Consider the following 12,356-nt stretch of genomic DNA (forward strand, 5'->3'; position numbering starts at 1 on the left):
TCACACCTTCTGCTCCACCCACTGCTACGCCTACTGCAATGTAATGCTATGTGTTTGCGTTATGTATATATGCTCATGTATTGTTATTGAAAGTCAGCGCGCTCATCCCAGATCCAGCCCCAGCAGCTGCTGGGCCCTGTCATCCTATTCCCATGCAGGTTGTCCTGTTCCTGTCCTTATGCTGTATTAAACCTGCAAAAACTCCTACTACCTCGAATCTTGACTCTTATTTATTGAGCTATCTGTTATGATATATGTCTAGTCAAAAATAGGGTATTATCTATTTATTTGCCACAGCGTGAACAATGGAAGCCGATATGGAGTCGCTGACCCAGAAGAGATGCCAGTCGGCATCAATGCCTTTGAGAAGACCGAATACATGGCATTGAGGAATGCAGCGATGTCCGACAATGGAGTCAGGAACTCAGGGAAGACTGACGCAAGGCCCAAAATCACAGGCGGTGAAGGCACTGGTTCCCGAAGGTTTTATGGTCACCCCTGAGCCGAGTCCATTGGCAGAGCAGGACTGCAAGGAGGAGCTGCCTCTTGAGTCAAGTTGACTAACTCAGCTCCGAGAACGAAGGTCCAGTGGGAGACAAATAGTGACAGCTAGACTTACCTTTAGACTGCTTCTTAGATTTACTATGCTTTTTCTTGTTCTTGCCAACTGAGGAAGAAAATGGAGATCTAGAACAATGTCTTGACCGTTTGCAGTGGCGTTCCTTACAAGTGACTTACCTTGGGGTGGGGGAGATCACTTTGGCATCTGTGTGGCCCTTGGCCAACAAAAAACCTGCCCGCCCAGCTCCCAGACGGCCTTCACCTACGGGGAGGCGCAAAAATCGAAGGCTGCAATGTAGTGTTCCAGTCCCAGACAGCACATCTAGATGTTATATAGGTCTGAAAAGTACATCCTCTAGCACCTGCTATAGGGCTTAAACCTCGAAATGTTTTAATAGACATTTGACTTAGTTGCTAATGGATTTTGTTGGTCAGGCAGCGAGAGAGAGCTTTGGGCCTGCATCTTTGAGGTGTGAAAAAAATAGGAACAGTGTGTCGGTTGATGCCTAACTCCTTCGGTGCTCATGACGAGCCCAGCTCGTCATGAGTCACAGTGGAGCTGTGCTCATGACAAGTAGGTCTTATTATTATGGCTGCGCGCCGCCCAAGCGCGATTGATTCCCCGCCTGTGCGGGAGAATTAATCAGTGGGCGGGGTTGTGACGAGCCCAGCTCGTCATGAGCACAACTCCACTGTGACTCATGATGAGCTAGGCTCGTCACAAGCACCACAGCTCCCCCCGCCCTCCCACGCACCGTGGGGGAATTACCCCCGCAGCAAAGGAGCTAATATACTCTGGTGTCATCATGTATGGAGATGGAGTAGTCCCTGAAACCACATGGCATCACCTGGTGGAACTTGAGAGCTATTACAAGGAAAAGCTTTCCCAGACCAGTCTGAAAACCACGGCAGGAATCTGCAGGTAGATGTGTGCATGCTAAGGCAAAAGAAAAACATTTCTCTATTACAAGAAGTGCTCATGCAGACATATGAACTTCCTGCTGGTACATCATACTTGAGATTCAAATGCTACAATGCTTCTTGAAAAATGAAAAAGGTTTACAAAATATGACACAGAAATACCTTAAATATTTAAGGTTTGAGTGTAAAAGTTTATTTACTGATACACACCGACAGTTATATTTTCTCTTTATTACAACTTGTGTTCACAACATTTTAGGTACAAAATGCAGAACAATAAATAACGTAAAAGAATTTAGAGCAACAAAAACGTATCTGATGAGGGTCCCTCATATCTGTTTTTAATTTGTGATCAGAAATACTAGTGAGTAAACTGAAGGATGGCAAGTTAATGATCTTGCTGGGTCTGTGCTCCAGCTTCACCTGTAATAATTCTCATGGTTTGAAAGAAAGCTTGACCTGATTTTGAAATAAAATAGCGAGACCTTAGTATAGAAACTCCTCAGTTACCATGGTAACATGACTTTTTACATGTTTAGAAACTACATTGAAAATAATACAGTTCAAATCAGCTAACGATATGCGCTTTACATATTTACTTTATCAACTTTATCATTGGAATTTGCCTTTTATGGACTATACAAGAAAGCAAAAGTTGAAAACAAAAGTTCTTTTTCACTTCGATCTCCCACTTCTTATGTTCTTTTCCAAAGCGATGGTAAAAAAAGATCACAGTTAAGTGTAAAATATTTAATGATTATAAATGCTGCCAGTCAATGCCAGCCAATGTTTGATTTGCTTCTTGCGCGTGTCCGATCTCTTCCGTGATGCTATGCTGCTGCCACAGTTTTTGAATCTTTTTGAACCTCTCTTTGCATAAATGTAAAGGATTTCCCCTTCTAAAAAAACAGAAATGAAATGCATGCTAGTTATTCTGAAACAGTCCACCATCTAACAGTGAAAGTCAACTATTGTAAAAATAATCAAATATAGAACATAAATTCACTGTCTGTTTTACAGAAGAGGAGGAGGAACAAAACACGTGTTAGGAAATGTCAAATTGGTGAAGGATCAGGCTGTGCCAGGTCCCACTTGCTTACTCACTGGAGGTGTTCAACCTCTCAAGGTAGGGTATATGAAAGCTTGTTTGGATTCTACATCGGATTCAAAATACCAGTACATATAGCCCTATTTAGAATTTGGAGGATGGAGTAATGTCTGCTGAGGCGAAGGAGTTAATCCATCCATCGACTTGAGGGACATCTTGTCCCCTAATCAAGAAATGTCCGTCAGCCATCTCTTAACTTTGGCAGGAACCTCAGTCATGGCAGTTTCTGTCAATGTTGTAAAATAATTGATTGATGTCTCAGTCGCGTAGGACAACAGTTTAATTTTTCAAAAACAAACTCCTAAAGCAAGAGTTTGTTTTTGAAAAAAGTTTAACTAATCATCTCCACCCATTGGAAGCTTTCGCCCCTGGTGTGGAGGTAATGAACTGGTTACTTACCTTCCGTAACGCTGTTTCTGGTAGACTCTATCTAGCCTCAAATTCCTCACTTTTTGAATATTCGCCAGGTTTCAGACTGGATCTGGAAACTTTTCAGCAGTACCTCTTCATGGCAGAAGGTGGCACTGAGCGGGTTCACACTGACACCATACTGCTCCAGAAGTGGGGTGCTGGGCCTATATAGACTCCTCTCCTTTATGCAGCCATCATTTGCTTTCATGACTGTCCAAGCCTCCAGAAATGAAGCCCAAAAGCAAAGCACTAGACCAGTGTGCAGATTCCTATACTTGGGATTTTAATAGTAAAGGAGAGAGTTCAATCACAGAATGGGGCGTATGGGAGAGTCAGTGAGGGATCTGGACCTAGATAGTCTCTACCAGAAAGACTGTTACTCAAGGTAACTAACTTGTTCTTCTGATAGAGACTTCTAGCCGTAGACTCCTCACTTTTTGAATATATAACAAAGCAGAACCTAATTGTAGGTGGACTGTAAATGGATTCCTGCAACACAGAACGGGCAAAATGCCCTACCCGACTGACTTGGCTGTCTACACATAGTGCTTCATGACCGTATAAAGGGACGCTCACATAGCTACCTGGCAGATGTCTAGGACAGGTACTCCGCGTGCTAATGTAGTGATAGCAGCTTTGACCCTGGTGAAATGGGTGCGCAGTCCTCCAGGAGGCTGCTACTTTGTCAATGAGTAACAGATCTAAATGCAGAGCAAAAACCAGCAAGAGATGATATGCTTCTGCACAGCCTTGACTTTTTTCCTCCGACGACCCCACAAAGATATGATCATCCACTCAGTGGTCTTTGGTACGATCGATGTAGAAGTTGAACACTCTTTGGGGGTCTTAGCGATGGAGTCTCTCCTCCTTAGAAGGGCGAAGCACAGTGTAGAACGCCAGCAGAGTAATGTTTTGTCCGATGCAGAACTGCTTCAAAACTTAGGGGAGAAAGGATGAGCTAGTTTGCAGAACCAGCTTATCGAGAAAGAAGGTGGTTTAAGGTGGATGCACAAACAGAGCCTGTAGCTCACTCAAATGCCGTGCGGAGGTGACGGCAACCAGGAACACAGTTTTGGTGGTGAGAAGTTGCAGGGAATTACTAGGGAGCGGCTCGAATGGACTGCACATCAAGTGAGTAAGGACAAGATTGAGGACCCATTGGGTCATCATAAACTGATTAGGGGGAAATATATATTGCAACCATTTCAAGAAGCGCATAACAGGTGATTCGAACAAGCAGGGTTGATCATGCAACCATAAGAAGACCGAGATGGCCCAAAGTTAACCTTTAACTGTGCCCAGAGCAAGGCCTAGCTGGGTGTGAGTCAGTACAAATAATAAAACATCAGTTTGGTCGGGAGGGGGACAATCAGGCAAGTCCCGCACCAAACCATAAATTTGTTCCAATGACAGGCGTATACAGTTTTTGTCGAGAGATGCCTGGCTGCCAAGATAACCTCAACAACATCCGGAGGAAGGTTGAGGGTGTTCAGCTGTTGCTGCTAAATGTTCATGCATTAAGGTGGAGGTTGCAGAGGCCAAGGTAGAGAACCCAGCCCTCCTGCTGCAACAGCAGATCCTCCCAGAGGGCAGTCTGATTGGAGTATAGATACTTAAACCCAGGAGTTCTGGGTACAATAGTCTCTGTGCCCATTCTAAAGCCACTAGGATAACTTGGGTCCAGTCTGTCCTGATCTCCTTGAGAACTCGGGCAGGAGTGGCATTGGCACAAAGGCATCCCGGAGTCTAAAGTTCCACTCGAGGCGGAATGTGTCTCAGAGGGAGAGAGACGCTTCTTAACACCAAAGCAAAGAAGTGCTGACAGTGAGCGTTCTCTGAGGTGGCAAACAGACTGAGCCAAGGTTATCCCCATTCGCGGAAGAGACCTTGTGCCACCTCTATGTGTGGATGCCACTTGTGATTCGCTAGACACCGACGGCTGAGTTTATCCACCCCTGCATTCAGCCAGGAGGCTCACCACCAAGAAGATTCCTTGGCGGTCACAGTATTTCCAGAGGTGCAAGGCCTCCTGGCACAGGGTCCTTGACCCCATCATGCCCTCTTTCTTGCAGTACCACATGGCGGCGGTGTTATATGTGGGCAACTGTACCAACCTTCCCTTAGTAGACAGTAGGAAAGCTTTTAGTGTGAAGTGGATTGTCCTTAGCTCCAAAAGGTTGATATGGAACCAGGACTCTGCCTGAGACCAGAAGCCTCCGATTTCCACTTCTTCCAGGTGGTTGCCACAGCCCAGAAAGGTTGCATCTGTCACCACTGTCAACTCTGGGTGGAGAAGGGAGAGGGGCCTGCCACTGACCCAATTGCAGCCCAGTAGCCACCACTGCATATCTTTTGCAGTCTCCTATGAAAATTAGACATGGTTGGAGAGGTCCCCTTGATGATGTACCCACTGTGACTTCAGATCCCACTGCAGAGCCCATATTTGTCACTAGGCGTGCTTGACCAGGCAGGAGGACATCTGTCCCAGCAGTCTCAGAGCCGATTTCACTGAAATCCAGGAACAAGACTGAAAAATCGGGATGATAGCCTGAATATTCTGGACTCTTTTTCCCAGGGGAAAAGCATGAAATCAAAGTGTGTACAGAATGGCTGAGCGATCACGACGCCGGATGCGGAGTCGACCGACGCCACCTACCGACCCGCAGGGGTACTGCTGACGAAAAACTTTCCGGATCAGTCTGACGGGGGATATTCTAAGGTAAGGATCTTTCAGATCTGCGCTGTATCCAGAACCGCTCCGATGAAAAGTAGCTTCTGAGAGGGAATCATGTGTGACTTCAGCACGTTGATCGTGAACCCTAGCGAATGCAGGAGGTCCACTGTTGTCTGGAAGTGGGAGAACTGGGGCAAACTTACCTTCAACAGCTAGTCCTCAAGATAGGGGGGGAGACTGGAACCCCTGATCTACGCATCCGAGCTCGACCACCGCCATCACTTTCATGAACACCCAATGGGCATTGGTAAGGCCAAAAAAGGGAGCACGGCAAACTGAAAATGCTCGTGGCCTACCATGAACAGTAGGTAACGCCTGTGGGCTGGCAGGACGGGATGTGGAAATAGGCGTCCTGCAAGTCCGACACTACCATCTAGTCTCTAGGATCGAGGGCAGACAGGACCTGAACTAAGGTGAGCATTTTGAATTTCTCTTTTGGAGGAAGCGGTTGAGGGCCCTCAGGTCTAAGATAGGACACAGGCCTTTGTCCTTCTTGGGAACCAGAAAGTAGTGGGAGTAAAAACCACAACCTACTTCTGGCACAGGGACCCTTTTAATAGCTCCCTTGGCCAAGAGAGCTGCAACTTCCTGGTGGAGAAGGGCCAAGTGATCCTCCAACATGCGATGGAGTGCTGGTGGCATGGAGGGAGGGCTAGTCTCGAAGGGGAGGGAGTGGCCCATTCGGACTATATGCAAAACCCACCTGTCCGGCGTGGTGTTTTGCCAGTGGGGGAGGTGATGGCGAATCCTGCTATCCACTGGCCTCTGGTGGTCCGGAAAGGTCGGACTAGGAGGGTTTGGAGGCTTCTGCAGGAGGGCCATGGGTGGATTGGCTCGCCTGGTGGAGAAGGGCCAAGTGTTCCTCCAACATGCAATGGAGTGCTGGTGGCATGGAGAGAGGGGTAGTCTTGAAGGGGAGGGTGTAGCCCCGTTGGACTATATGCAAAACCCACCTGTCTGGCGTGGTGTTTTTCCGGTGGGGGAGGTGATGGTGAATACTGCCACCCACTGACCTCTGGTGGTCCTGAAAGGTCGGACTAGGAGGGTTTGGAGACTGCTGTAGGAGGGGCATGGGTGGACTGGCTCGCCCGCTGGCCCCTAGACCCGCGTCGCTGGGTCCCACATCTGCAGCCACACAGGCTGGGTAGCTTGCGCTGCCATGTGGCCAGAGTGGGTGGAACGTGGTGGGGCACCCCTTCTGTAGCTACGAAAGGGGCTAAAGGCGGACTGCATGGGGAGGAGGTTTCCGAGAGGCCCAAGGATCTGGCTGCAGCCATAGAATCCTTGAAGCGCTTGAGCACTGAGTCTGCCTGGTCACCGAGCAGGCGACGGCCATCAAAGGGCATGTCCAAAAGGGTGAATTGGACATCCCCAGAGAAACCAGACGTCCTCAATCAGCCGTAGCGCCTCAGGGCTACTGGCTTGGAAACCGTTCTGCCCAGAGAGTCGGCGGTATCCAGCCCACACCGAATGTTGAATTTAGGGTGTGTCTCGACCCTCTACCAGTGCGCCGGGGAGAACGGCCCGGGGCACCACCGGGCACTGTGGAAGCACTTGCGTAACCGCACCCCACACGTATGGGTATAACGGCCCAAGAGGCGTGCAATGTTCACCGACCGAAGCGCTGAGCTAGCAGAAGAAAACATCTTCTTCCCAAGGTGGTCGAGCTTCTTGGATTCCCTGTAGGAGAGTTGGGTCTGCAATCCCATGGCCACCCCAGATTTTTGCTTTTTGCTTCACTGGTTTACGACTTTCCCTGGCTGTGGGCCTGCCAATCAGACCCACAGCCTAGCTGTTCTCTCTCTAAATTGACAAGCATGTACCTTAGGTGCATTTACCAATTGGTACTGGGCCACCTTATCAGTCCCTGTACAGTATACCTTAGGTATCCAGGGCATAGGTGTACCCAGGGCCTACCAGGGGCTGCAGCATGTATTATGCCACCCCTGGCTGGCCACCCAAATCTGACACAACTGGCTGCACGACAGCTGGGGCAAGGTGGTGTAAACACCCTTTGCTTTAGATATAGTATTCCTATATCTAACCCTAAAATGGACACATATATTCCTGTCAGTCACTCCTATGGCAGGCCTTATCAATCCTGAAGGCAGAGTGCTTGGAATTATGTGAAATGGTGCTCTGGCATGAGCTGAGCCCGTTTGCAGCTTGCGGAACCAAGTCCTAATAGCTGTTCCATGATAACGCTATACCATATACTCTTAAGTGCATTATAATCCTCGCGGTTAAATGCTAACTTTGGCATAGCATTATCAAAACATGTCGAGTAAGGTGTCATACGAATTGGAATACTAACCCCTCGCCAATTCTGGCGACGGGGTTAGCATTCCACCCTTCTAGAGGGACACAACATGTATGTAACTGTAAACCCCGGTTAAAGTTAACTCGAGCCTCAGCATCACAAAATGGATGCTGCCACCACAGACACAAGTCTGACCTCCTGCTGCTGGGAGTCCTTCCAGCGAGGGTGGCTTGGACAAAGGGTTTCCTGCCTTGGGAGGTGCTAGCACCACCCCAGACAGGATTTTGTGTATTAGGTAGGGCCAGGCTGAAAGGAATGAGACATGCCTGGGGCACACAAGGTGCCCTGTGCATACACCGGTTCCAACCAGTTGCTGGGGCACTCCAGCCCCAGCTCTGGCGGGAAACTGGACAAAGGAAAGGGGGTGTAGCCACCCCCCTTCCCGGTCCCACCCAGGGGAGGGACCTAGTCGTAGTGCAGCCCCCTTTAGCCGGATAAAGGTAGGAGCTGGTCCCATTCCAAGTTAGATTAATCTTGACAACTTCCACGAACAACTCTTGACCTTCGACCTCCTGGACACCAGAAGACTGAAGAATCTCCCCTATGGTCAGGGAGTGACCATCCTGCTTCGCAGGCACCATCAAGCTCCTGTGCGGTTTGCTGCAAAGTCCTTCCATCCCGGAATCCGATGACCCAGCTCGACAAGACCCGGACCTCCAGGCCTCTCTGACCTCTACCCACATCCACAGCACAGCTGGGACCCGTGGGTGCGACGAGCAACGTGGAGACGGCCATCTTGAAGAAACCTGCACAGCGCTTCCAGCACGACCCCTGAGGGTTCCTCGAGTGAGTGCATTGGGGACTGAGAAGCCCCACACCGACGCAGCTCCTGCACCAAAGACCAGCCCCCCCAGCATCCCCGTGATCTGCGTGGGGCCCTTTTGCCTGGTTGCTGCCCTTCCTGTTGTCTGGTCACTTGCCGGCTGGCTTGTGCCCCCTGAGACGACGACCCGAAGATTTCAACACTGCTAGTCTGGTCCCCCAGACTGGTCCTTGCTTCCTTGTAAAAGAGGAGCACCCCGGACCCTCCTGGTCCACTCAAGACTCCATCTTTGTTTCACCGCGTGGCTTGCATTAGCCAAGGCCTGTTGTTCAGATCGACGATCCGACACCGCCAACAGCAGCAGACTACGTGGGACAGCTCGTGCCTCCAGCCTGGTCGTGAAGAACAGCTCCTGGTCCACGCAGCTACAGAGAGAAGCGACCCTTCCTTCACCTGAACGCGGCGACAGCATCTGGTTCCCTCCTGGTTCCAGCACCGTCACTGGCTAGTGACCAAGACTCTGTCCCCTTCCTTTTCAGGACTTCCGTCTTCCTAGTTCCATCCTTGGAACCACCGGACTCCTCCATCTGGCTGCCTGCCAGCAACTTCTTGTTTCAGGCATCACCGGGATCAACGCAGCAAACCCGACACTACTTCAGCCCTATGCACCCGCAGCCTGTGGGTTAGGTAACTAAAGCTTCTAGGTCCTGAAGTCTGTGTCCACTAGCCTAGTGTCCAGGTCCACTGTTGTTTTCCCTCCATCCAGCCGGGTTCGTCCGGAATCCGTAACATTGTAAACTGTAAGATCCATAGACGTTGGTACGCATCCCGCGTGAGAGTTCCCACTCTGCACGTGAGTCCCGTGGGCCTCCTGCTCCTTACTTACCTAGTTTGTAGCGTAGTCCCACCGATCCTCCAGCCTCTGGATCTCCTTACAGTATTTTCTTTCCTCGCATTCCATTGTTTTGAGTGTATGGTTTGTCGTGTAAATATTGTGCAAACTCTTATTTCCTTTTTAGTATTGTCATGTGCTTAGCCCTCTGATCTCATAAAGAGTTCAGAGGTGTTGTTATTAATAAATAGACTGTTTATTTTCATAACAACCTGTGTGGTGTCCTTTCATTTGGTATTCAAGGGGTTATACTATGGTAAAACAGCTGGCTTCACATGCCAAAAGAGATTAGCCTAAAAGACTGCTTTTGTCCACGCTACTAGGATAGCTGGTCTATACGGTTGACTTTACAACCAATCACTATAAGGGTTGTTTGGACTGATACAAGGTGATCACTAGAACTAGTGACCATCATATATCAGGCCAACTTCTCACATTCCCTATCTGGCAGAGCAGTAGGGAATGTGCTCTTAGAAGACGAGGCTTGGACCACCAAGCTCTCAGGGGTAGGGTGTTGGGAGAGGAAAAGTAGGTCGCACGGGGCAGGCAGTGGCATTGGGCAATCATCCTGTCCACAGAAGACCCTATGCTGGGCTTGGACCAAGTGCCCAGAAAGACATTGGTGAGGGCTTCATTAAAAGACAGCAGCAGGTTGAAGTACCTCTGTCAGGAAGTTAGTCCTGACTGCCACCTTATGAAGCTCCAGGGCCAAGGCCTCAGCTGCCCTACGCAACACCACTGCGTACGAGGCTCCCTCCTTCGTAGCCACCATAGGGGGGAGGGCATGCCACGGTCTAGGGTGGTATCGAAATCCCTGGCATCACCCAGGTCCTCTCGCCGGTCCGGCTCTTCAAGCTGGTCAGCTAAAGGGTCTACAGACCCCTCCCAGTCCTCCTCACCCTCCTCTGGCCGCCACTCAGGGTGAGAGGGAATACCAGAGATGAACAGTGGTACAAAAGTACCCTCTGGTGCCGGTACCGACGTCGAGTGATGTTGGTCTGGTGCTGTGTTCAAGTTGGGGGTGAGGCTGGGGTCGACACTGGTTGGGGTCACAACCAACCTTGGGGGCGTCGTCACTGGAATCAGAGCCGATCCAAATCCAGGCCTGGATCCTCGGGGCCTTCTGGTGCTGGAGCTGGAGCCGCTGGCATCAAATTCGTAGGGCCCCCAGCAGAGTCCGTGGGCTCGGGCGCACCGGCGCAGTCTGGCTGCTGAAAAATGCCATGAAGCGGTTCGTAAAAAGGTCAAAGCTGGGCAGGGGATGCTCTGGCTCCGGGTAAGGGAGGGAAGAGCGGAGCCATCCCAGAAGTGGGCTCCGAAGACGGAGTTGGAGTGCGACGATGCTCCGTGTCCCGTGTCGCGTCAGCCGACGGACGGGGAGAAGGCAAAGAGCGATGATGCTTCTTCGCTTTCTTGTGCTTTGACTTACCCGAGGAGTGCGAAGACTTCGATGACGAGTGGTGGTGGCTCCGTGACCGGACCCAAGACCTTCCTCTTGATCCGGACCTTGTACAACGTGGAGCGGACTGCTAGGCCTCCAAGAGCTTTTCGGGACCTCTCCCGCAAAGACTTCAGATTGATGGCCCGGCAGTCGGGGAACGACTTCAGGTCGTGGTCACGCTCCAGGCACCAAAGGCACAGGAGGTGCGGATCCATGACAGACATCAATTTGTGACAGAAGTCACAAGGTTTGAAGCCGGTCCAACGATGGGACATCCTTCGTGCTACCAGGAGTCGAAGACTCAAAAAGAAGTCAACAAAAGTTGAAAAAAGTTTAGTAAAAAAATTACTACTGGGCAAGCTTCTCTCTGGATCTGCGTTGGCTGGCGCAGAAAAAGAAAGAACTGATGTCAGCGGGCAGGGGCAGCATGTAAGTAGACACCGCAACTTCATCCCGGGGACCACGACGCGGATTGCGAACGCTGAGTTCACCGATGCCACCTACTGACATGCAGGGGTACTGTTGTACGAGTTACTTACCTTAGGTAACGATTTATCTGGTAGAGACGATTCTAGCCACAGATTCCTTCACGTAGAATTATCCCAGGAGTCGTCCGCGTACGTGATGTCAGCGAGGTCACATAAGCCATGCCCCAGCGCTCCTACGTCAGTTTTCTTTGGAGAACTTTTCCGCCCACAATGTGGAGCCACCAGACAAAAACTGTGGGAGCATGGGAACAGTGTGCGAAAGGAACAGGGCAACACTGTAGTGTCCATAGGCAGGGACAGAAGAAGAACAGAGCAGAACCGTGCCCAACCACCGTGCTAGTACATAGACAAACACCCCTCCCGTCCCCCGTATACAAGGAACATGCGTAAAGGATTATGACATGTGGAGGCTTACAACCCCTATGCAGAAACAAGGAGGGGAGCCAGTCCCAAAATGGACAGGAACAACCAACCGCCAAGCCACCTCGGCATAGAGCGCAACCACCCCCCAAGGAACCAGTGAAAGGCATGACCAGCCGACCCCAAGTCAGAGGGTAGCAGAGGGGGCAGGACCCCCAGTAGCAAGAGGGAGAGAAGTGAGCCAAAGGGAGGGAAGAGAGGGGAGGCAGAGGTTGGAAGGCCAACCGCCCCAACCTGGAGCCGCCATAGCCGCGGTGTACAGGAACACTGTTACCCCATCCTCCGAAGAACCAAAGA

At 50.4% G+C, this 12,356-nt stretch overlaps 1 protein-coding gene across 2 annotated transcripts in view; it reads right to left on the minus strand.

The window, feature by feature from the left end:
- Positions 1-1,652: 1,652 nt before the first annotated feature.
- Positions 1,653-12,356, minus strand: part of UBR2 (ubiquitin protein ligase E3 component n-recognin 2) — a 1,610,484-nt gene continuing 1,599,780 nt past the window's right edge. For both annotated transcript variants that reach the window (XM_078649714.1, XM_078649715.1), the window contains exon 47: positions 1,653-2,381. In XM_078649714.1, coding sequence (XP_078505840.1) covers positions 2,240-2,381 — 142 coding nt within the window. In that variant the 3' untranslated portion in view covers positions 1,653-2,239. The remainder of the gene's footprint in view (positions 2,382-12,356) is intronic.

Source organism: Lissotriton helveticus, chromosome 6 (genome assembly GCF_964261635.1).
Source record: "Lissotriton helveticus chromosome 6, aLisHel1.1, whole genome shotgun sequence".
In the NCBI taxonomy this organism is placed as follows: domain Eukaryota; kingdom Metazoa; phylum Chordata; class Amphibia; order Caudata; family Salamandridae; genus Lissotriton; species Lissotriton helveticus.